Raw genomic sequence first — 21,707 nt, 5'->3', positions numbered from 1 at the left:
TATTAGGTTAAGGGATTCCTTTATTAGGGATATCATCATTGTTGTCTACTATTTTTCGCCAACCACTTCCCCTATACTTTCAATAGTATGGTGGAGGGGGATCCCTCTAGGAACTTACATGATTGCATTAGAAGGTTTTCAGCTATGAGTGATATCATCATTTTGGGGAACTTTAATGCTCGCACCAGAGATCTTTAGACCCCCCTGCATGATTAGGTGACTGACTCTATCTATACCTTGAAGTCTGACTTGGTTTTTTCTGGGTCTCGCGCTCCTCCGACAACAATGATGGCCCCCTAACATAGTATAGCTGACACCTTCTTTAGCTTTATGAATCCTTGAACCTCGTGATCCTAAACAAGCTCCCCTGCTTTCCTACTTCCAACTTCACTTGTTGGCCCCACTGCGAGGGGCTAGCATGGTCAACTACACCCTCTCTTACAACTCCTCCATCCTCTCCATTGGTCACTTCTCCATCTGTTGTCTCCCCATGACTAATCACTCTGCCCTCAGCCTCACCTCTTTGCCTCCCCCACCCCTGCCCCCAAATGCCATCTCCCACTTGCACTCTCTTTTCTTCACAAATGTTGATCATGACCTTTTCACATCCCACCTCACATGGTCCCTTCCGCATACGCCCCTCACCAACACTAGTTGTGCCTCTACCATGTTTGACCATATTGCCTCTACAAACTATGAGTTTGTTGTCCTCTCCTTCCCCCACCGCACCACCTCTTTCTCGTGCTACCCCCTCAATGGTACAATGAGGATAGTAAATCCTTCCACCGCTCGGTATGTACCACCTTCTCCTCCTAGGGCCATTTGTTCCCCCAGTTGAGGCCTCCTTCGTTCTAAGAAGCACTTATTCTTTCTCTTACATTGTAGATCCCTTAGTGTGCCTCCCTCCAACAGTCCCTGAAACTTGTTTGGCATAGCCTTCTTTTCCGCAACACCCCACCCCCTCCACTCTAGATTTTGGCTTATTGGTCTCCCATACCTCCACCCTTTACAGTATCCCCAACCATACCCCCTTCCATCTCACCCCCCTTCTCATTGCCATCTCTTCACCTTCAGCAACATCTATTAGGTTGTTAGATGCATGAGTAGTAGCAAAGCATTCAATGAGGAAGGGTTCTAAGTGGAACTCTTTGTTAAGTAACATGGATCATGTCTGCAAATGTAATAATATTGCCATTGTTATAGATATGTTTCAAATGCAGATTTGGATCTCATATAAGTATGAGAAAAGGAGACGTGTCCTTTGAAGAGACATGTCTCCAAGGTTTAAACATCATTAGTTGGTATAAAATAATATAACTAACCATATGGATAATATATATATATATATATATATATATATATATATATATATATATAATTAATATAATATGATATATGTAATATATATATTATATATTATATATAATATATATAAAGAAAATTTATATTATCATCAATAATGAAACTCATGGTCATATCAATCTGACTGTAACTACAAACTTAACACTCCCTCTTAGTTAGGAAGGATTGATACAAAACATATTATGTTCTTGAGTATACAAAGAGATATCATCTTAGTATGATATTCCCAGAATGGCATATTTAAGGATATCAACATAAATCCATCAACACACACATATATTATATATAGAATTTGCTACAATTCATAATAAGACTAAATTTCTCAACACTTTTCCTTTTAGCAAGGAGGGAAATTAAGCAAATACTATAACTTTAATATAAGTTTGAATACCACTTTAAGTGTGGTCTATAATAGATTTAAATTATGGTGTTCAACAATATCCGGCTCGAAGAACCATAACAATTTTCATGGTTTCCAACAAAATCCAGCCTAATAACCATGATGGATATCAATGTGTCCGGCAAAATTCGGCCTATAACAATGACACCAATAATTTTAATGATGGTCGACAAGATTCGGCCTATAATCATGATGGATATCAATGTGTCCGACAGAATTCGGCCTATAACAATGACACCAATAATTTTCATGATGTCCGTCAAGATTCAGCCTATAATCATGATGGATATCAATATGTCCAACAAAATCCGGCCTATAACAATGACACCAATAATTTTCATGATCTCCGGCAAGATCCGGCCTATATCATGATGGATATCAATGTGTCCAGCAGAATCCGACCTATAACAATGACACCAATAACCTTCAATACTTTTTAGTATTAAAAGGTTAGTCATCTATTGATAAGATCGTCACCTTACAATAGTTACCTTTTGTTCATTATCATAACTTCTGCCACACCGGAACAACAACTTAATGTAGTTTGTTATGATAACAGGTCCAATTATTATTAAGATTGTCACCTTTCAAGAACTCCCCTCTAAATATATACAACAATGAAAGATCGTCATCTTTCATGACATAACTACAAAGCATCATGTAGTAACTAACATGATATCCACCATGAACCAAGTCAGAGGGTGGACCACCCATAGTTGCTACTAGAGGGTGGAACAAAGGGGTTTCACCTCAGACTTCTCTCCCATAGAGAAGAGTGCATCGCGAAGGCTTTCTCTTAGAACTTTACCTCATAGAAAGATATCATCTACGAAGGATTGCATCTCAAACTTTCTCCCTCTGAATATGTATACTCGGAGTCGGGTCCTCTAGTTACTTCCTCAAAAACTTTCTTTACCCAAGGATGCCTGTCGAACTCACTTTGAATCTGATATCAATTTTTTGATTTCCTGGTGATAAGTCATCACTTCCTCATGATATACATAGGAGTAGGCCCAACAACATCATGCAGTCACCCACATGTATTTCTAGACTCCCTCTGAGCATCAATCTTCTAAGCTCCTGCATTGCCTTCGAAGAAGTGTCATACTCCCTCTCAATGTAGAAGACTCTCATAATCTTAATCATCACAAATGAGAGCCTCATTTTATCCATCTTGATCATCAGGATCTTTGGAGCTACTATCGTTAGGTTGAGTCTGCACAATATCTGGTAGCATGTTTAAAGTACCAACTTTCTTTTCCTATAAGAACATCCTCAGCCATAAAGGAAAAGATCAAGGAAAATAAACTTTATAGTATATATAGAAATTACAAATAAGAGAGAGATAAATGTCAAAAATAAGAATACTTATCTACACATGAAGATTCAGAATTTTCCTCTTAGATTATTTGAGAATGGAACATCTCCCCTCTAAAAATGGGAATGGAACATTGACTATTATTCCCCCCACAATGTAAAATTTCCAATCATGCTTATAATGTTGAACAATTTTGTATCAAATATGACAACTCTTTTCTAAGTTCTAACTTGCTCTTTTTATTCATTGAAAATCCAAACATTCATTTAGCTTAATAGTAGAAGTGAATATGTCTTTCCATTCTCAAACTCGTCCACTATACGCCAATATCTGGATTGAGTATGTTTTTTCCATATGAATGAATCTACAACTCATATGTTGAGCTTTATTCATCAAAGAGAGACTCGTAGATAGTTCAAATGAATTCTTAGAACTTCATTAACGTCTCACAACAACTCAATTTTCCTTTGTTTATGCAAAAGGTATTTGTTTGATCTTTTGATTAAAACTATATTATGCACATCTTGTACTTTGTATTTGTATCATTGGTGAATCTATCACAATGTGGTTTACTCCCTCTGAATTAATATGATCAAGATCACCAAAGGTTGACTGAATCATATCCTCTATATGCTCCCTCTCTTTTAAGGTTGCTTCAATTGTCAGTCTCCCTCTAAATTTCAATCTTTTTCTTCCTAAAACAACATTCTGGGAGGAATAGATCAAGGCACATAGCTCTTATAGTATATACAAAAATATAGATAAGAGAGAGACTTCATTGATTAGTTAAATAAAATAATCAAAGATAATAAATAATTCTGCATAATAATATAAATATATAATTTAAATGTATGCTTTGAATATCTACATATATTCAACCTATTATACATCTATATTTCTAAATATATAATCCTTTTACCATTACCAAATATATTTAATAGTCTAGAATTCATTTAATTAATAAAATAGACAAATAGTACTTACATGAGTATTACCTTCTCAATGCATGCAGTCATGGAAAGGATTTATGTTTGATATATCTTTATTTTTACCTTATTATATCTCCACGTGTTCCTTTGGGCTTCTTATATGTAGTGTCAATTATTTCACGAGATTGCAAATATCAATATATATGTATCAAGTGGTAGGGAGCCACTGATTTCAAAATTGTTCCACTCTAACACGAGGTGGTATCTACGTGGGACAATCGATCGGTAAGGTGGTAATATGCTTAAGCCACCCTTAATTTATGAAGCCTTACTCTTCATTCCGTATTGCCCTTTATATATTAAACGGTATATTTATTTTAGATTTCTTCCTTCACATCGGTATTATACGTGTACTTTTGATGGTTGGTCACATACACTAATGAAGAGTGGAACATAGGCTTCCAACTTAGTTTCTCATTAGTTTGGAATCTCTATGCTAGGAAAAGCTTAGAGTCTTTACAAGGCAAGGCGAGGAGGAGTGACGCAAGGGCTAGAGCAAAGAGCCAATGTCTTTCCAACCAAGTTGACCACCTCTTTTGCCATATTAAATCTCAACCAGCTTCATTTCGTTAAATTGAACGCTGTCATCGCAAGACTTTTTGCCCAGGCACACTTGATATCAAACCATTTTATTATTCACTCATTTGGAATAGCATGTAACTCTCCTCACCTAACATTTTGCTCCATTTTCTTTTTAAGTTTAGATTGACAAAAGTTTCGTATTCAAAATCTTTCCCTTTGGTGTGTCATTGACCAAGAGAAAATGGGATGCTGACAGAATGAATAAACACCATGATTTCAGTCGCATCCATGATAGTAGTTGATTATTTTCTTGGTCGATGCCTCTTCTCATCGACGGGTCTATAATTGGTGATATCATTCATTCAGCCAACTTAGATAAGGCAAAATGCCTCTTTAGCAAATGGAATTTATCTGTGGTGATTGGTGGAAAACTGAACAACTTCTTATTCTTTATTTCCCATTTGGAATGAATTTTAATTACTTTCTCCGAAATATATTAATATGTAACTTTATACAGGTCCAACCTAATATGTATGCCTTCATATATTTCAGTATATATCAATGTGTCATGTAGACAATGATAGTCTATTTATCTGCTGAAACTCTAACTACATATGATATATTCGAACTCAATACTGAAGGTTAAATATCGTATATGCTGCAATTCAAAAGTCTTCAAATCTCTATTGTGTTGAACTTATTACAAACAGCTCCAGATAATTTTCACATACAAACTTGCAGGTTGGCTGATGCCAATGATATTGACGAGGGTAAGACTGTATCAATTTAGGGTACGCTCCCCAATGGATTAATTTAATTATTTCTTAACTTCCTTGATACTCCTGTGGTTAGATTGGATTTCTTTCTCACTCCATCCATTAATGTATTTTTGTTATTCATTTCATACCTTGACTAGTCGGATTAGAAGGGCTTGCCCTTATAATATATTGTGTGATGTTCATGATTCTTCCCTCTAATATTTGATATTTGACAGTCCTCTTCACAGGAGTTTCCTGTTAATCGATGTGTGTCTGGCCAATATAGGCCACTGTTCATTTATTTCCTTTTCTTGTTTCTATTTTTCTTATCGTGAATGTGCTCAAACATATGTGCTCAACCTCTATAGTAGACATTGAAGAGTCATTTTCTGTTAAAACATAAACGTTGAACCTCCGACTAGCATTTTCAAGCCTATATACAACATAGCTCCTCAAGGTCTCTGATATTTCTTTCTTCTACAAAGGTAAGACAAGTTAATGCTCCATCGACTAGAGAGTTCATGCAAACTTCTAAATATTTGCAACCTGGCTCTGATACCACGTTAAGTAACATGGATCGTGTCTGCAAATGTAATAATATTGCCATTGTTATAGATATGTTTCAAATGCAGATTTGGATCTCATATAAGTAAGAGAGAAGGAGACATGTCCTCTAAAGAGACATGTCTCCAAGGTTTAAACATCATTAGTTAGCATAAAATAATATAACTCTAAGTAATATATATATATATATATATATATATATATATAAAGAAATATTTATATTATCATCAATAATGAAACTCATGGTCATATCAATCTGACTGTAACTACAAACTTAACACTCTTCAAGTTGGATCTCTCGGTCTCAGGTTCTTTTTTCACAATGCTCTTTAACAAAATGGTTTGCATGAATTTCCCCTTTCTCAATCACAGCACATTATTCACCTGATACACAAGGTCAGGTCGGCTTCGGACCCGGTAAGTATAGAACCGTCATGATCAAACACATGTTCACCAAACACTATGCTACCATTTTGCACCCCACTTTCTTGAGAGAGCTTGATAGGTAGCATACCATGCGAGGGGCCAGGTCATGTTCAAGGCTGACTTTCAGACAATAGATCACATTTTGACTCTTCGTGTTATCATTAAGGAGGCTCATTACCATTCAACAAAAGTCTGCTACTGCTTTGTTGGCTTTCACAAAGCCTTCGATTATGTCCCTCACTCGCCTTTGTTTTAGAGACTTAGAGACATCATAATCTCGAAGAATCTTTTGAACACCATTATGAGATTATATGAGAATGCGATTGGTCAGTTTAGGACTCTTATTACGATATTTGATAGTTTCTATTTACTCTATCTTCCATCTTTTTCTTATGGTCACTCTTTTTGTAATGTTTTCATAAGCTCCTTCTGTTCGTTATGGAAGCCTTCTTTTTCACTCCACAAGAATGTTTCTATTTCCTCTCTCTTGTTCATTATAGAAACATTCTCTTGTATCTTGTATATATAGATCATTCATGATCTTTGTTTAATAACACATTTGTTATTTTACCATAATATGGTAACAGAGAAAATTCCTGGCCTCTTCGAAAGATTTTTTTTTTTTTTTTTGGAATTATTAGTTCAAAATTTTTGAAATATTTCTCTGAGTGTGTTCAACATTTGCATCTTTTTTTTTCCTCCAAACCTGACTAGGGATTGGGCGTCCACTTTTTTTCTGCAATTTCGTGGCCTTCTTTTTGGGCATTTTCGAGCTGACTTTTGCTGCACATTCTCTGCAAAGGGCAGCGTCTAGGGTGTTTTAAACCCTCTGCCTCTGCTTTTTGTCCAATGGTTTCGATTTCCACTGTTTTTTATAGTCCAATCTGCCATGTTTTGGTTTTTTTAAATGGCTAGGGTTTCTTTCGAAACTCTCTTTTTTCGTGCTGGTTTTAATAACTTTTGCAAATTCTTGATAGGTTTTTGCAGATCTTAATTGGGTTGATCTATATTTTTCTTGGGTGCATCATTTTTTGTGACTCAAATTTTGAGCTGACAGATTCAAAACTTAATTTCAGATTCTTTGTGGGTATTTTGAGCTCTTATTTGCGTGTTTCTTCAAATTTTTTGGTCTTCCATCAGTCTGTCTCGAAGTGCGTGTCATTTCAGATTTTTCATGCTCCATTGAAAAACGTGCAATGGCATCTCTCACCAGTCTCATGCTGGAAGGCAATCAGTGTTTCAACGAAAAGAACTACAACACTTGGACACAGAGAATGATGATCATTGTTGCCTTGAGGCGCTTCTTCTACATACCAAGACTCGTCCTACCATAGTCAATGCTACCATAGACCAACATTGCAGAACATGCAAACCTCTCTCATCGACCTAAGGCTACCTTTTACACTTTTTGAGGACATACAAATTTATGTTTTTTAAAGATAGATTTACCATTAAGGTAGTGTATTACAGTATTAGATAGTTTCTATTTACTCTCTTTCATCTTTTTCTAATAGTCACTCTTTTTGTAACATTTCCATAAACTCTTTTTGTTCGTTATGGAAACTTTCTTTTTCACTCTACAAGAATGTTTCTATTTCCTCTCTCTTGTTTGTTATAGAAACATTATCTTGTATCTTGTATATATAGACCATTCATGATATTTGTTTAATAACACATTCATTATTTTACCATAATAACTCCTTAGGAAATATCAAACACCATTCAGAGTACTATTGGGGTGTAGCAGGGTTGTCTCCTCTCCCCCACTTATTTCTCATCTACATCAACAAGCTCGAGGCTTTCCTCTGTGACTTCTAGCTCCTTAGTGATGGCTTCTATTTGCACCGAGTTTTGATCTCCATTCAGTGTTTTAGGTGTGATAGATTTGGTCACTTTGCAAGAGATTGCAATGTAAGAACAAAACTTTCTCATGGTGCCACTGTTGCAAATGTGGAAAATCCTTCTCCTCAATAGGAGTTTTGCCTTCACTCTGAAGGTTTCCTTTTTGTTTCTGAACTTTTCAGTAATATTCCTACATACAGTGATACTTGGTTAATTGATAGTGGTGCATCCCGTCACATTAGTGGATTGAAAGAACACCTCTTTGATTTGAAGGAAAAGAACTCTCGTGCAAGTCATCATTGGTGATGATGCTACTTACTTAGTTAAAGGTGTTGGCTCTACTTTTAAACTGGACTTTGGTATTCCTCTTCATTTAAGTGATACGTTATCTGTTCCGTGTATAAAAAGAAATCTGATTTTGATATCAGACATAGAAGATAAAGGATGCCAGGCCTTTGTTGATGGTAAAGTTTTGGCATGGAAAGAGAATTCTAATTTTAATCCAGCACGTGAAATTGGAGTTCGTCGTGACAGCCTCTATAAACTTTCAGCTCGTCCTCTTCATGTCCTCTTCATGCACTTGTTCCAAATTCGTCTAATTCATGTGAATTACGGCACAAGAGGTTTGGGCATTTAAATCTCAAAACTCTAACCTCTATGGAAAAAGTTTTTCTTGGTCTTCCTAAACTAAATCAGAATCATGGAGGAGTGTGCAAAGGATCAGCTCTAGGTAAGAATATTAAGAGCACTTTCCATAGTACTGAATCTAGAACTAAAGAAATTCTAGAACTTATATATTCAAATATATGTGGTCCAATGTCCGTTGCATCCCTTAGTGGATCTTGGTATCATATTCCTTTCATTGATGATTTCTCTCGCAAGTGTTGGAACTATTTTCTTAATTCTAAGGAATCTGACGAGGTGCTGTCTCATTTCAAAGAATTCAAAGCTTTGGTTGTAAACTTGTCTAACAAACGAATTAAGATTCTAAGATCAGATAATGGTGGAGAGCATGTGTCTGGAATTTTTCGTTATTTTTGTATTGAAGTTGGGATTAAGAGGGAGTTTTGTGTTCCCTACAATCCTCAACAAAATGATTTGGCTGAAAGAAAGAATAGGACAATTATTGAAGCAGAATAGGCAATGATTCATGATCAAGGTCTTCTTACTTTTCTATGGGCAGAAACTTGTTGGACAGCAATTCACTATCAGAATTGTTGTCCACATCAAATCCTTGAAAACATGACCCTTGAAGAAGCATTCTCAGATATCGAACTAGACATTAGTTATTTCAGAATTTTTGGTTGTCTAGTTTACATTCACATTCCTAAAGTGAAAAGGACGAAATCAGAACCTTTAGAAAAGAAGGAGTTTTTGTTCGCTATAGTGATTCTTCAAAAGCATATAGAATTTATGTCTCAGGTAAAAAACAAATTGAAATCAGAAAGGATGTCACATTTGATGAATTTGTAGTTTGCAAATTATCCAAAGACTCTAGTTCTCAAAATGATGAAGAAAATGTTGAGAACCCTCAAGATTGTGTTAAGGCTTATCCAGAATCACCTTGAAAAATTCAGAGAGAGATTGCAGACTCACAGTTTCATGCTAGTTCATTTAAGCCTCCTAATCCCATTGATATTTCAGCAAGTCCTAGTGTTACTCCAGCCAATAAGAAAACGCCTTAATGGGCTAGAGACATTGTGGAAGAAACTGAAAACAATGAAGCTCCTCGCAGTACTTTAGAGAAAGTAAGAGACCTCACAAGTTTGTTGGTTATGTTGCATTAATGAGTCACCTAATTGCTTCAGAACCTTCTAGTGTTGAAGAAGCTTCTAATCAGCAAATCTGGAAGGATACAATGATGGAAGAGTATCAATCTATACTTAAAATTGATGTTTGGGATGTTGTTTCAAGACCAAAAGGTAAATTTACGATTTCTTCTAAATGGTTATTTAAATTAAATATGTTGTTGATGGTAGTATAGAGAAACATAAGGCCATATTTGTTGCTAGAGGTTTTTCTCAAAAGGAAGACATAAATTATAAGGAAACCTTTTCTATTGTAGCTCACTATTCTTCTATTAGAACAATAATAGCTATTGCAGTAGTGAAGGGCTGGAAACTTCATCACATGGATGTTAAATTAGCATTTTAAAATGGAATCATTGAAGAGGAAATCTTTATTTAACAGCCTAAAGGACTTGTAATTCATGATAGAGAGTCATAAGTATGCAAGCTGAAAACTGCTGTGATGGTCTCAAGCAACCTCCTTGAACTGGTATGAAAGAATTGATAACTATCTTCTAAGTTTGGGTTTTGAAAAGAGTGACACTGATCCAACTTTGTACTTCCAAATGAATGGTAACAAAGTGTTGATATTTGTGCTCTATATTGATGACTTATTTCAAACTAGGGATGATGATTGTAAGAGTGAACTTCATTAGAATTTGAACTGAACGATATTGGATTATATCATTATTTTCTTAGGCTTGAAATATGGCAAAATCCAAATGGTATTATTTTAACTCGAGGTAAATATGCTATAGATATATTTTAAAAGATTTGGAATGCTAGGTTGTAAATCCATGGTCACTCCTATGGAAGCAAATCCGAAAAAAAACTACATGAGGATGTAGTTGTTTCAGATTTGGTTGATGCTGCCATGTATGGGCAGCTAATTGATTCCTTAATGTATTTAGTTAACACAAGGCCTGATATTTGTGATGCAATAAACACATTGAGTCAATCTATGTGTGAACCAGGCAGATTCATCTTGTTGCAGCCAAACATATTGTGAGATATGTTCATGGCACAGTGAGATATGGATTAAAGTTTTCATCTAATGTTGAGCTAACTTTAAAAGGCTTCTCTAACTCAGATTGGGCGGGGTGTGTGCCAGATAGAAAGAGTACTTCTGGTTGTTGTATCAGCTTGGGTTCAACTATGATTTCTTGGTACAGCAGGAAGCAAACTTGTGTGTCTCAAAGCATTGTTGAAGAAGATTATGTTGCAGCATATGTGGCTGCAAAAGAAGTTGTGTGGCTTCGCAATTTACTTCCTGATTTATTTGTTCAGCTTACTGATCCTACTATGATTATGTCTGGTAATCAAAGTTGTATAAAGCTTTCAGTCAACCATGTTTTTCATGACAGATCTAAACATGTAAAAATTAAATATCGTTATCTCAGAGATATGATTCAAAGGAAAGCTATTGAGCTTAAGTATATTTCTATTGAAGAGTAGGTTTTAGATACTCTCATCAAGCCTCATCCTAGGGTGAAGTTCTACTACTTCCAGGATAAGTTTGGCATTGTGGAGAATGATGTTCTTCTTGAGAAAGAGTCTTAGCTACAGTGATTTATTCCATGATGAGTTTTCTGTGAGAGAACTTCGAGATGAGATCCATTGTTCCATCCTATGCAAGTAGGCATGATGGAAGTGCATTCTTTTTTTAAAGAAGTCTGAGGTGTAAGCCCTCGTTCTGCCTGCCGCAAGTAGACATGGTGGATCTCTGTGAGTAGGCGTGGTGGAAATGTAGTCTTCTCTGGGAGAAGATTGAGGTGAAGCCCTCATTTTTCACCCTCTAAGTGTAGGCATGGTGAATCCACCCTCAACAAACAGGCATATTGTGTTGAAGATGGTAGCTGCGATAGAGATCTTTATCTCTGGAAATATGAACGTTATTACCATTATTGTTACGTTCAGCTGAAAAAGACACTTGAGTTTTAATTTGTAACATTAAATGTAAATGCCATGTGTCATTCTCATGCATTGAGGCATGAATATTCGAAGAGTCATATTTAATTATAGGAGTTATAAGAATCTCAAGAGACCTTCGGTTATAATGTGAAGAGTCTCTTCTTTTGTTATATATATCGCATTAAGCGATAGGCATTCTACACTTGAATTTTTATTATCAATAAAGATATATTTTGTTGTGTGGCTGGGTTTTTCCCTTCATTCTCGAAGGGTTTTCCCAAGATATTTCTGGTGTTCACTATTTCAGTTTTGAGCTCTATTCTTGTTGTTGTTGATCATTATTGATTTTTGGGCTCTAAGTTTCGACATGGTATCAGAGCAAGGTTGTCAGGTTGTTCAGTGCCTTCCATCTAATCTATCATGGGCAGATATGTGTAAATGATGCTCAGATTGATTATCGATTAGGAAGCTTTCTTTTATCTTTGTCTCTAATAATTATGGAGTTCTTTTATTTTATTTTATTTTTATAATTTGGATCAAACACTGGTACCACCTCTTTGTAATCAATATCTTCAGGTTATCTCTCTTTAAAATTTGTGTCTACGCTAGAGTTGCGATACAGTGCTCGATGCTTAGGGAAACCGACGGTGTTTTTTGGTAACTGACATTGCGAATTTTAATTATATGAATTTAAAGTTGTCTGTTGAAGGTTACAAATTTGATCATTTTGGAGTATAGAAGTGAAGCATTGTTGTGATTGAATTTTTTAAATGCTCTATTTTGTGGTGTGGCTATATCTTTTTGAAGTTGAGGCTGAGTCGGAAGGCTACTCTGCTCCTTCGACATTTCTCAATTTCATTTAATATTGTGATTTTTCTCCATATAACGTCACGTCATCATGTGACTTCTTTTTATTGGAGGGAAATTATTGACAGGGGCGTTTCTATTTATCTTCTCTGTTTGCTGAAGTAATTTATGTCTTATTTTATTGGGTTAGTATGCTTCATATTCACAAGGGCGCTGATTTTTGACTTTGCATAGAGGCCAAGATGAAGCTTCTTTTCAATGCATCTTCGTATGACAAGATTAGTCATGGGGGCAGAAGCCCTAACCTTTTCATTTATTTTTTATATTTTTGTAACTGACATCTTTACTATGGTTCTTGCATTCGTAACTCCTGAATTTCCAATCATAACTACTGTGATGCTTCATCTATTCTTTCTTCAGCTTCTGCGGGAATGACTTCAAGAAGATTTGCATTTATCTTTTGCAATGTCTCTTTCTTGTTTTGGGAAGCAACAAGATTGCATTGGTTGCAAAGGATATTCAGGAAAAGGCATGTGGGGCTCGAGAAGAGCCGGTGTAGTGCATGTAATTGGATGTGCAGGAAATTTCTGATAAGTTTGGCAGATCAAGAAGTTCATATCGTAAAATGTCAGGTGTCCTACGTGAGGATATCTTGCTTGAAAACATTGGTAAATTTGCATAAGAAAGAGCAATGAAGTGATGAGAGATTAATGCATATCTTTATTAAAAAAGGGAAGATCATATTCAGAGACAGTCTTTTCAGCTCTAGAGGGAGTCTTTTCAGGTTCTCGAACAATATGCTTGGTTTATTTCATGTAGTGGTTCTATGAAAGCAACTAGAACTTACATTTGCTGCAAATATAAGTCTCAGAGGGAGCTTATGATTTTTGAGGGAGGTTTTCTTTGTTATCTTTATAATGACTTTAATATTATTGTGATGTTGATATTATATTCTTATAAATATATTGACGCTATGAGATTACGGAAATTATTCTGAACCTCTGTTGTGTATGTGTGTTTATTGAGATTAGACCACAAAAAGATGAGTATTTATGGTTATATGCTTTAAAAAATGAGATTATGTTTAGCATTGATAGTTGATTATAATAATTTCTCTTGGTTGCAGGATGCAACAAGATAAGGATTATAGCTCCAGAGGGAGATGTTGAGCTTTAGAGGAAATTTTTCGCTTCAGAGGGAAGCTTCATAATTAAGAGGGAGTGTCTATGGAATCCCCTTCACTCTTATGCTTGTGATACTTATAGTAGTTGTAAAATTTGAGACTTAAATGGAACTAAGTTTTTATAATGTCCATTTCTATTCTTGGGTAAACAAATGAGATTGTAAGATCAGCTATGATAACTCTTTCACTATGCGATAGTGAACATCATGTTGAGAGAGTCCATGATGTCATCACGTTGAGAGATTCTGTGATGAGAGTTGAATGTCATGTTGAGAGATTCCATGACAATTCACGTTGAGAGAGTCCGTGAACAAAGGCTTAGCTGTGAGTCTTGCAAATCTTTTCATGTTGAGTGATTCCATGAATATGATTGATTGTTACAAGTTTCATGTTGAGTGATTCCATGAATGTGATTAATTGTTACAGGTTTTCATGTTGAGAGATTCCATGAATGTGATTAATTGTTACAAGGTTTCATGTTAAGCGATTCCATGAATATGATTGATTGTTATAGTTTTCCATGAATATGATTGATTGTTATAGTTTTCCATGAATCTAATAGGATATATGGGATAAAATTTCATCATTAACATTTTGGTTGCAGTCTTGTGTAATTGTTCAGCTAAAGATCTCTCTCTGGCTAAGAGGTAGTGTTGAAGATGGTAGCTACGATAGAGATCTTTATCTATAGAAATATGAACGTTATTACCGTTATTGTTATGTTCAGCTAAAAAAGACACTTAAGTTTTAATTTGTAACATTAAATGTAAATGACATGTGTCATTCTCATGCATTGAGGCATGAATATTCGAAGAGTCATATTTAATTATAGGAGTTATAAGAATCTCAAGAGACCTTTGGTTATAATGTGAAGAGTCTCTTCTTTTGTTATATATATCGCATTAAGTGATAGGCATTGTACACTTGAATTTTTATTATCAATAAAGATATATTTTGTTGTGTAGCTGGGTTTTTCCCTTCATTCTCGAAGGGTTTTCCCAGGATATTTCTAGTGTTCAATATTTCAGTTTTGAGCTCTATTCTTGTTGCTGCTGATCATTACTGATTTCTGAGCTCTAAGTTTCAAAATATTGGACTTTATGTGTGTGCTTCTTTGTCTTATCACTATTCATCACCCTCTACAAGCAGCTATGGTGAATATTATTTTGGATTAAATTTGTTTATTGTTATAATGAGATAACAATTTATTTCGTGTTATAATGAGATACCAATTAGTTCATTGTTATGCTGAGATAACATGTCTGTTAAATCTATAATGAGATTTCTATTGCCATAATTGTTGATTACAGTCATGGGCACTTGTCATAAGTGTTAAATTTTTAAACCAGAATAATATAAATGCAATATATAACAAATCAGAAAAGCATATGCACAACTAATACAATTATGTACCCTGGAAAAACCCGGCCACACCCAGAAAAGATTCTCTTGATTGAAAATTCAAAGACTCGGATACAAAGTTCTCAAGTTGATTAGAATATAGTCTAATCAGTGATTGTTAACTCTTAATAATCAAGCAATATACCTCATATACATAGTTTGACCACAAGAAGAATTCTGTAGCTTGCATCACATAAGCTAAAGAATGATTCACCATCATAATTTGATCATCTTCCGATCATAAAAATAACTCTCAAACATATAACGTTCTAGCTATAGCAACCATCAGAAGACTCTTCAAATAATTTTCCATAATCCTACCGTAATCAACAGATATAAAACAAGAGACAATGACTTCGTCGATGGGTTTAGATGTAACAACATATGTTTGACTGAACAACCACAAACCAACACTGCTGGACGAAAAATATCAAACTGCTCACTCATACAATGCACTGACACTGCACACCCCCTTCCATATGATAATGCTTGCATTTAGTTTTTACTTCCCAAAAGAATGAGCCAAATGTCATTATTGCTACTGCATCTTGTCAATCATAGAAATGCCGTCAAAACTGAAGATGCTCATACAAGCTGCCAAGAGTCGATGGTTACATAGAAAAAGAAAATTCTTCAAAAAGCTTTTTTATAACATGCATCTTGGGCCCGACAACAATACATAAAAGGTGCCAAGTCATCGTAACTCCAGGAAGAGGAAGGTGAGAATAATATAGGAAGAAACATTGATCACTAAAGAGCTGCACGAACATGAAGAGGGAAAACACACGTCGTCTCAGCTGGATGGTGATGGTTAAGAGGAGAAGATGATACACCTATTGCAATACATGCTACCTCTGAGACTAAGTCAAGCTCAACTTTGCAATCTTTGAGAAACCTTAGTTGCAATTCCAGTAGAATGATTTCTCTCATAGCTACACCAACATTGACAATAAGAAGGTACTCTTAAGATCTCTCTCTTGCTAAGAGGGAATGCTGAAGTTTGGCGTAGCTGCGAAAAATATATTTTCATGATCAGCTCTGAAATTTTGTATTTTCCCTGTTCGATTGGTTATTCTCGCTTGTTGTTGTTCGATCCTACATCACTATTATGTGTTTTTCTAATGCTTTTTGTTCAATAAGCTGAGACGGCGTTCTTTCCTCAGAGTTCTCGTGGACTTCTTGTCATCTTCATCTGGTGTCATGGCAGTTCAAACTTAATATTATCTAGTAGTCAATGGTGGTTTTATACATATTCAATTTATATTCTCTTTTGTCTTGTGGCCTCTTCTTGTTGACAGCAGCTCTATTCATAGTCGGTTTGCATTCTTATTTATCCATCATGGCTGCCAACTCAATATAAACTTAGTCAAATTGTTTAATCAACTTGTCTTATATGACGATGAGTCAACTGAGCATATATACTTTATTAAACGCCAAATATTATAATAATGAAGGACCATGTTCGAGTATGGAAATCAAGAAGTCTCTTGTGGGAGTCTCAATTCTATCGACATCCTTCCATTCTATTTGGTTCGAAGTTTCACATATAAAAATTAATTATTTTGTTCATGCGTTCTGTTGATACTTGTTTTGTAGAAATGTGATTTTCGGTGATATCAACCTACAGGTTTTGGTTGATAATTGTGATTGCAGCATCCTTTATTACCATTCTGTAATGAGTTCCTAAAATAGGGGAGAGGACCCAGTAGTTGGGTGTGTTCCAATGGTTGTGATAGGAGTTATTAACTTAACACCACACTCGTTGATTTAATATCCAACATCTTGGACAAGATTGTACCAATAGTTGTGACTTTAAAGTTGTTCTTGCTTATGATGACTACCCATAATTGAATGAAAAGTGTCCCTTTTCCCAAAAACAACCACTAGTTGGATGCCACATCAGCTGCACAAGTATCGGGGTCTCCAATGCACTATGATTGGTCTCACTTTTTTTTGGGTCTGTTTTGGACACCTTGGCAAAAAGCATGCTGATGTGGCATCATATTTGATGATGTGGCTCTAAAACCTTAGTTATAAGCAGGGGACTTGCCAAGTAAGCTACTATCAAAGAATGGGAGTGATTTGAAATTTCCACATGGGATTTTGAGAAGCGCAAAGTTAGGGTGCTCAACCACTATGTCCTCTCCCCTTGTAAGTTTGGTCATTTATAGTCATATTCTACATAAGTATAACAAGATCACTCACTTTGTCATAAGTTTGTTCAAGCAATATGTTATTATAAGAACTCTAAGTTTTGAGAACCTAAGAGTATTTAATTTTGAGAATTTCAATAAAACAATTGATTTTAGTGGGCTAGGTTATTTCCCTCGCTAAGGAGGGTTTTTCCCAGGATATCTAGTTTGTGTTGTGTGTTTATGTTGCGATTATAACTCCATATCTTCTTCTCGTTCAAAAAATTAACAATATGGGCATGAGCCCACAGCGCAACGGTGTTGCAATCCCTTGTTGTGACGGGTGTCCCATGTTCAATTCCCTGGATGTTTGTTGACGTGCTGACTACGAATGCTTTTACTTGTTTCTTGGCTGCTCACAGGTGTTCATGCCCGTATGGTGATCTTCTTTCTCAGTGTGTCTGCCTTATGCACACTTGAGGTAGTGGATCCCTCACGCGTGTGTGGGCCAGGTGGACCAAGCAGGTACTGCAAGGTTTGTAGCTGCTTGACAGGTTGTTTGGCTCAGGCGGATCGTTGATTTGCAGCTAATCTTTGAGGAGGAAAGGCTTATGGTGGCAGGAAGCTTATATGGTGTTGGTGTGGTTGATGGTTGAGAGTTACAAAGTGTATCAAGGGTGTCGTTGTTGACAATTGGAGTGATAAGGTGTATCCAGGGTGCAACTGTTGACACTTGGAGTGGTGTTTGGAGTGATAAGTTGTTTCAGGGTTGCTGCTGCTGACATGTGGAGTGTTTGGGAATTTAAAATATCGGAGTGTAATGAGTGCATATATCTAGCAAGGCATTCTTGTCAAAAAGTGTCAATGCAATGTAATCACCACGGAGATGGGGTCCCCCATATGTGACCCCACTGTTTCAAAGCTCCAGTCAAAAGTGACACAACAATTACCGAGAAAAAGAAATTAACAATACAAACTTCATACTATGCCGTGCGTGATGTTTGAAAGGTGACATTGAAGCTTAAGGTAAAATAACAAAGGCAAATATAGATTCAAATTCATTTGATGAGTAAAACAGAAGCTACTTGGTCAGATTTGGCAAGTGTGAATTATAAAGACAGAAGACAATTGAACCAGCTCTATTCTTGCATGTATTCTTTTGATGAATTTGTGAATTGGTAAATTGAAGGGTTTTGAGAGATTTTGCGCCGAAAGAATTGTGAATTCTTCAGCATAAATGCACTTTGGACTGGTTGCAATACATCAGTGAATTGTGCCTGGTCATTCCTGTGTTTAAGTTTGTGCCCGAAATTGGTGAGACACCCAATGTTCCTTTCAAGGATTTATAGAGAGGCAGCATTTGGTAATAAACAGTAGATCATAGCAATAACAGAGGCAGTCAACATTTCTATTGGCTGCCGTGGTGCCATTACAAGGGCGGCTACAATATCCAGGGTCGACATTATTTCCCAGTGAATGCCATGGCAAGTGAGAGGCTTATTAGGTGGCAGCATAATTATTTGTGGGGCTGCAATTCCACAGTCAGTGTTTGGAAATAGAGGCTTGATTGCTTGGACAAGACCCACATTTTTTCTCCCAGCATCCACGTCAGAGTTTAGGTCCTATTCAGGCCATTGCAGTCAACATAGAGGTTTTTTCAACGACATTACAAACTATTCCAGGTTCCATAAATATCCAAATACTAAAGTGTTGCTTATTTTATATATTTCTAGCTTTGAAATTATTTGCATAACTAATCAGTGAAAAAGGTTTGAAGAGTATAGTTCTGGAGTTGCATTTTCTCAATTTCAAGTTTGTTGTTATTTATTCCTGAAAATTACAAAAAAGCGATTATTCCTAAATCACAAAAAATTGCAAAAAGTTCAAAACTTCCAAAAAAATATAGCAAAGTACTGGCAGAGAAGTTTGAACCAGCAGGGTAATTACAGTCGTAGACATATGCACAAGACCTTCTCAACATGAATAGAAGATTCTTATTCCATGTTCTCTTTGTTTTCATGGATTAGTAATGGTTTGATGATTTTTTTCTATAATATGTTCATGGTAACACAGTAGATAACTAGTTAGTGTTCAAGTTGATCTTAAACCCCCAAAGCTCCCAAAAATCACCTACAGCCAAAATGTGTGTCGTATCTGAGGGTAAAAAGCCATGGTGTTAATGCAACCTGGAGAGACAGATGCATTCACAATTGAATTTGATCTTCCGGTGATATAGATGAGTTATTGACGTGGGGTGTTTCCAAGCGAAAGAGCGACGTTCCAAAATGCCCAGTAAGCAGAGCAATGTGTGAGAGTGGCGTTGAATTTAGGAATATTTCAAATTTAGAAAAGAAAAGAAAGACATAAAAAGACTAATATCTCTCATATGGATTGAATTTTAATTTTTCTTCGATTTATCTTTTAAAATAACAGAAAACTTTTAAACTCCAATGATTTTTTGTGCAAGAAGGAAAGCGCAAGGAAGCCTCCCATGTTCAAAACAAATAGCAGTAATAATTTAGTGGTTGAGATGAGCATAACCAATTCAAAAGATCAATGGGCGAATAAAAGAGCCCTCCCATCTGCTTTGGAATGGTGTTAAATTTAGGAATGTCGGCCAACCAACTTCCTGAAAAAGGAAATCGAGGCCTAGTGGCTTCTACTCGACGCAATTGAAATTCAGAAAAAGAGAATTTAGAACTGATGAGTTTCAAATGAATTATTGGAAAATTAAAGGAATTGAAGGTCGGGTAGCTCTCCTTGCCTGTCGCAGACGAAACAGCTTCTGAATAAGGGTATAAGGTATGTGAGGGCAACATTGCGCTACCCATTTGAGAGCTGTGGTCGGTGATGGCGTGGGGCTGTTCGAAGAAGAGTTGATCAAATGCTTCCCAAGCGCTGTACTATCCACTGTTGAAATAAAAGGTGGAAGTGTCAGCCATCCTCTCGAACCCTTTTCTTCTGCATCTTCGTTGCGAGTGATGGAGGTGGAGAACGGTATGGAATGAAGCCGCTCCTTCAATGCATTTTGATAGCCACTTCCTCCACCTTTGGCTGAACGCAACACAGAGAGAAGGTACGCTGATGAAGAACAGACCCGCCCCAGAGCCATTTAGGTTCTTCAAACTCTAGACGGCTCCTACCCACGAATTTGAATTTTGCATGGCCAAACGAGAGGCATGGTCCACCTGCATATGCACATTTAGGCAGGGGTCCCATGGAGGGGGCTTCGTTATAGTTTTGTTTTTTTTTTTTGTTTTTTTGGAGCGGGTGATTTCATGATGAAAAAAAGAATTGGGGGCTAAAGGTTTATTCATAATCTTTTCCAGCAAAATTGGAGCTCCACTTTTTAGCTTGCTCAATTTGAGGCCCATGGCTATACAGCCACCAAAATGCACTTCCTTTACATTGCTTTTTCTAACTTTTTAAAAATTAACTAAGTCCTCTCCTTCGTATGGAAGTGCATTTTTGTGGCTGTATAGACGTTGCCCAATTTGAGTGTGTGAAAATGTCCTAGAGCTACAAGTAGCCCCACAAGCTTAGGGAATTTGTTGCCACGTGTCAACAATTCCTTTGTTTTTCCATTAAAGCTAATTAATAAATTTAAAATCTTATGCTATTTTCACTCTAAGGGCAGGTCTTAATGTTGCTGCTAAGCTTATTTTGGCTCAACCTTTCTAGCAGCAATTTGTGGAGCTAGTAGCCCCATGCTTATTTATTTTTGTTGCTGCTTATTTTTTGACAAATATAAATAGAATGTATTAATAAAATTTTGATAATAAAAATTCTCAAAAAAATGTATTGAGAAACAAGAGGAGAAATAAAAGAGAGGGAAAATATTTTGTGGTGTCATTTGTCATTTTTTCAATAAGCAGCCACTGCTTATTTAAGCCCCCTGTTTTTTTCAATGCTTATTTTTAAAATTTAAGTGATGGTTGCTCCACAAAAGTAGGAATAGATTCCAATTTATCATTTTCTCGTGATTGGAAAATGCCATGGGAACACTCCAGTTGTTAAATTGAAGCACAAAGCACACTTAAGCAATCGCATGGGGACATGGGGTAAAACTCATGGACCTTACTTAAATTTAGGAGTTAAAATTCTTGAGTTGAAACAAATCTAAAAATTCATGGGACCGCTCACATTAAATTTTCCTAAAAAATCTCAACGACCACCCACTCTATTTTAAGGGAAGCCCCCCTCCATGGGACCCCAGCCTTAATCTATATTTTACTTGTAAAACAAAAAATATATTTTTGGGGGTGTACTTTATTATTATGTCCTAAATTTCATCCAATTTATTTT

General features: G+C 36.0%; 1 protein-coding gene across 2 annotated transcripts in view; it reads right to left on the bottom strand.

Moving 5' to 3' along the window:
• Positions 1-20,596, bottom strand: part of LOC149566795 (RNA pseudouridine synthase 4, mitochondrial-like) — a 145,731-nt gene extending 125,135 nt beyond the window's left edge. The window contains exon 1 of one of the 2 annotated variants that reach the window (XM_089820106.1): positions 20,167-20,596. In XM_089820106.1, coding sequence (XP_089676232.1) covers positions 20,167-20,514 — 348 coding nt within the window. In that variant the 5' untranslated portion in view covers positions 20,515-20,596. The remainder of the gene's footprint in view (positions 1-20,166) is intronic. The other variant, XM_089820107.1, reaches the window with a different exon arrangement.
• Between the last annotated feature and the right edge of the window lie 1,111 nt (positions 20,597-21,707).

Source organism: Cupressus sempervirens, chromosome 3 (genome assembly GCF_028749045.1).
Source record: "Cupressus sempervirens isolate cs-2001-9-10 chromosome 3, ASM2874904v1, whole genome shotgun sequence".
Lineage (NCBI taxonomy): Eukaryota > Viridiplantae > Streptophyta > Pinopsida > Cupressales > Cupressaceae > Cupressus > Cupressus sempervirens.
The sequence above is the reverse complement of the archived record's forward strand: the minus strand, read 5'-3'. Positions and strand labels throughout refer to the sequence as shown.